The sequence below is a fragment of the Protopterus annectens genome, chromosome 11.part0, assembly GCF_019279795.1.
Source record: "Protopterus annectens isolate FY-2018-M chromosome 11.part0, PAN1.0, whole genome shotgun sequence".
Lineage (NCBI taxonomy): Eukaryota > Metazoa > Chordata > Ceratodontiformes > Protopteridae > Protopterus > Protopterus annectens.
In genome coordinates this window covers 19,661,208-19,665,602 of record NC_056745.1, presented here as the reverse complement: position 1 = coordinate 19,665,602, position 4,395 = coordinate 19,661,208, and the positions used below count along the sequence as shown (strand labels likewise).

General features: G+C 35.5%; 1 protein-coding gene across 1 annotated transcript in view; it reads left to right on the top strand.

Annotated features, from left to right (window-relative positions):
• The window catches only part of LOC122815131 (zinc finger protein OZF-like), a 93,998-nt gene extending 90,882 nt beyond the window's left edge, over positions 1-3,116 (top strand). Inside the window, exon 4 of the mRNA XM_044087384.1 lies at positions 560-3,116. Coding sequence (XP_043943319.1) covers positions 560-2,004 — 1,445 coding nt within the window. The 3' untranslated portion in view covers positions 2,005-3,116. The remainder of the gene's footprint in view (positions 1-559) is intronic.
• Positions 3,117-4,395: the final 1,279 nt, after the last annotated feature.

Sequence of the window (4,395 nt, the reverse complement as noted above, 5' to 3'; positions counted from 1 at the left end):
TGATAGATATAAAGTGTCTTGTGTTTTAATATTGTATATGCACTGATAAAGGGTGTATTCTCAAAAGCTCTGTGTTTGTTTAAATAAAAAGACTTGCTTGTTTTTCGTATCTTCTGACATTGTGCTCTGGCATTTTTTCTAGTTTTGTAAGTTTTTTGTCATTTGTTTCATGTTCTATCCTGTACACATAAGTGATGTTGAAACCAAGAATTGTTGCTTACATCTTGGTAGCAAAACAGACATTTAAGTACTAGTAGCAAATCCCTGATAACTGTTGGTATCGTTAAAACAGAGGAAGTACAATAAAAAGTTTAAGGCATGTGCTGGAAAGAGGTACAGAAATCTGAGCAAAGTGCAAATCTATGTAGATGAGCCAGGTTGTAAAGATAATTGTTTATGCATCTCTGTGGTACTCTGTGTTGGCAGAGTACATTTTAAGTATGGAAATATAATGTCTTGTTAGCTTAAATGCATAAAGAAAAGTATTTCTGATTTTGCATTGTACACAGCTGATACCATCATTTTAATTTTTAATAACATTGTTAACTATTCTGTTAAGTCTGCAGGGGTGCACAGTGCTGCCAGAGTCCATGTCAGGTGACACTATGGAGGAAGCTTCCTAATCCTAGATGTGCAGAGAGCTTACTATGGCCGATGTTTGCTAATGGGCAAAAGTTAAGTCCAACTGGAAATAAGTATATTAAATGTATGGATGATTCTATAAGTTTCAGCAAAAAGAATAATGTAGAAAAACGTCCATCTCATGCAATAACCCACCGTGAGGAGAAGCTAAATAAGTATGATACATGTGACAACAGTTTTAAAAAGTTCCAGTTCACAAACCATAAGGAAGTACACAATGGTGAAAGAAATGGTGATAAATGTTCATCATGTGACAAGGTTTTTGCAAAGAAGTGCAGTCTCATATACCATGAAAAAACTCACACTGAAGGGAAGTTATACAAGTGTGCAATATGTGAAAAAACTTTTAGACAGAAGGGTGGTCTCCTCTACCATGAAAAAACTCATACGGGAGAGAAGCCATATAAATGTGAACTATGTGATAAGAGTTTTATACAGAAAATTCAACTCTTGTCCCATGAGAAAACTCACACTGGTGATCGGCCTTATAAGTGTGGTATGTGTGATAAGAGCTTTATATTGAAATGTCAGCTGACACAGCATGAGAAATTGCACACTGGGGAAGCACCATATCAATGCACACTCTGTAATAGAAGTTTTACAAGAAAGTGGCTACTAACATGCCATGAAAGAACACATTCTGGTAATATGCCATATAAATGTGCTACATGTGGCAAGAGTTTTACATGGAAAAATGGTTTAGTGTACCATGGAAACGCTCATGCTGCAGAGAATCCATACAAATGTGCAACATGTGGCATGAATTTTATGCAGAAGAGCTGTTTTGCATACCATAAAAAAACACACAATGTCGAGAAGCCATATAAATGTACAACATGTGACAAAACTTTTACACACAAGGGCAGTCTAGTGTACCATGAAAAAACTCATACGGGAGAGAGGCCACATAAATGTGCAACATGTGACAAGAGTTTTATACAGAGGTGCCAGCTTGCATCCCATGAGAAAACTCATACTGGTGATTGGCCGTATAAATGTGCTACATGTGATAAGAGTTTTATATCAAAGAGCCACCTGACACAGCATGAGAAAATGCACTCTGGTGAGAAGCCTTTTGTGTGTGCATGGTGTAATAAGAGTTTTAGGCACAAGTCACTTCTAACATCCCATGAGAGAAAACACACTGGTAATAGGCCATATAAATGTGCTTCATGTGACAAGAGTTTTACACATAGAAATAGTCTTGTATACCATGAAAAAAAACACACTGAAGACAAGCCACATAAATGTGCAATGTGTGGCAAGAGTTTTGTAATGAAGAGCCATCTCCTGTACCACGAAAAAACTCATATTGGAGTGAATAATATAGTCTACATTATATTACCATCTCCTATATACTGAGAGAGATAGTCATAAAATACCAGGATTTCCAAGCTGAAACTACAGCATTGTTGGAATTATCTGGGAGTTTTTAACCAATAATTGTATTAATGGCAAGGCTGATGAAAATAATTTTAAGGGTACTTAAATAAACTACCAGTGCATGTAACTCTCTATGAACTGCAGAAGTGTATGACTCTGGGCACACTGCATGCACTGAGTGAAGTACTCTTGGCAAACAGCAAATACTGAAGCAGTAACAATTTTCTGAACTCTAATTATAAACTGACTAAGAAATGGGGTCCATTCCCCTCATAGTATTAAAAACCCAAAACTTTTGCAGGAATTAAAAAAGAAAGAAAAGTTTTATATATAAAACTTTTTTTCCAAGTTTACTTAAAGTTTCACTCCGTACATGCAACTTTATATGAATTACAAAGGAGACAATTCTGGGTAAATTGTGGGTACTGAGAAGAACACTCTTGGCAAACTTCAAAGATTAAAACAATACTGTTGTCATGAACAAATAAAAATTGAAGTGAAAGATCAACTGAAAAGTGAAGGGTTTAGTGTCGTGACTCGGATACAGGCAGTTTGATAACAGAATGAGACCATGAATCCCTGGCAAATGGTGTAGCACACAGAACAGGACACTTGGAAAGAGAGTACACTACAGACTACAGTTCTGGAGATCAGTTAGGATTGCATAGAAGATGGAAGTGCAGGGAACAGAGAGCCATTAGGATATTTCAGCCAAGAAGAGTATGATCTAAGGGAATCGTGCCTGACTTAACAGAAAAGGGCAAGTAAAGCTACATGAGAGAAAGAGACTACGGAAAGTATTAGAAGATAAATAAACAGGTGAACACAGTAATTTGGACATTTAAGAGACAGTTTCATGAAATGTAACCATAATAAACAGAGTATACCACTGTGCTGCTAATTAGTAACAAAGTACTACCATAGAAATGCAGAGTAACAAGCGAAAGGAAGGAAACAGGCAGAATGACATCGTGGAAGCATCAAATAGAGAGAACGATAAAGCACTTAAAACATGAAGTATCACCACATAACGAGAATGATAAAGCACTTAAAACATGAAGTATCACCACATAACGAGAACGATAAAGCACTTAAAACATGAAGTATCACATAACGAGAACGATAAAGCACTTAAAACATAAAGTATCCTCACATAACAAGAACGATAAAGCACTTAAAACATGAAGTATCACCACATAACGAGAACGATAAAGCACTTAAACATGAAGTATCCTCACATAATGAGAATGATAAAGCACTTAAAACATGAAGTATCACATAACGAGAATGATAAAGCACTTAAAACATGAAGTATCACCACATAACGAGAACGATAAAGCACTTAAAACATGAAGTATCACCACATAACGAGAACGATAAAGCACTTAAAACATGAAGTATCACATAACGAGAACGATAAAGCACTTAAAACATAAAGTATCCTCACATAACAAGAACGATAAAGCACTTAAAACATGAAGTATCACCACATAACGAGAACGATAAAGCACTTAAACATGAAGTATCCTCACATAACGAGAACGATAAAGCACTTAAAACATGAAGTATCACATAACGAGAATGATAAAGCACTTAAAACATGAAGTATCACCACATAACGAGAACGATAAAGCACTTAAAACATGAAGTATCACATAACGAGAACGATAAAGCACTTAAAACATGAAGTATCACATAACGAGAACGATAAAGCACTTAAAACATGAAGTATCACATAACAAGAACGATAAAGCACTTAAAACATGAAGTATCACCACATAACGAGAACGATAAAGCACTTAAAACATGAAGTATCACATAACGAGAACGATAAAGCACTTAAAACATAAAGTATCCTCACATAACAAGAACGATAAAGCACTTAAAACATGAAGTATCACCACATAACGAGAACGATAAAGCACTTAAACATGAAGTATCCTCACATAATGAGAATGATAAAGCACTTAAAACATGAAGTATCACATAACGAGAATGATAAAGCACTTAAAACATGAAGTATCACCACATAACGAGAACGATAAAGCACTTAAAACATGAAGTATCACATAACGAGAACGATAAAGCACTTAAAACATGAAGTATCACATAACGAGAACGATAAAGCACTTAAAACATGAAGTATCACATAACAAGAACGATAAAGCACTTAAAACATGAAGTATCACTATTACAGGAATGTAGAAAAGGAAATGGATCTTCAACAGTTCTAAGAAAACTCACATTGTGGGAAGCAGTTAAAATACAGCATGTGGAAAAGTTTTAAAAAGATGGACCACCTCACATACCAAGAGAAAAACCCACACTGTAGGGGTTGTAATGGAGTGATGGAACCTACCAGAAAAGAAG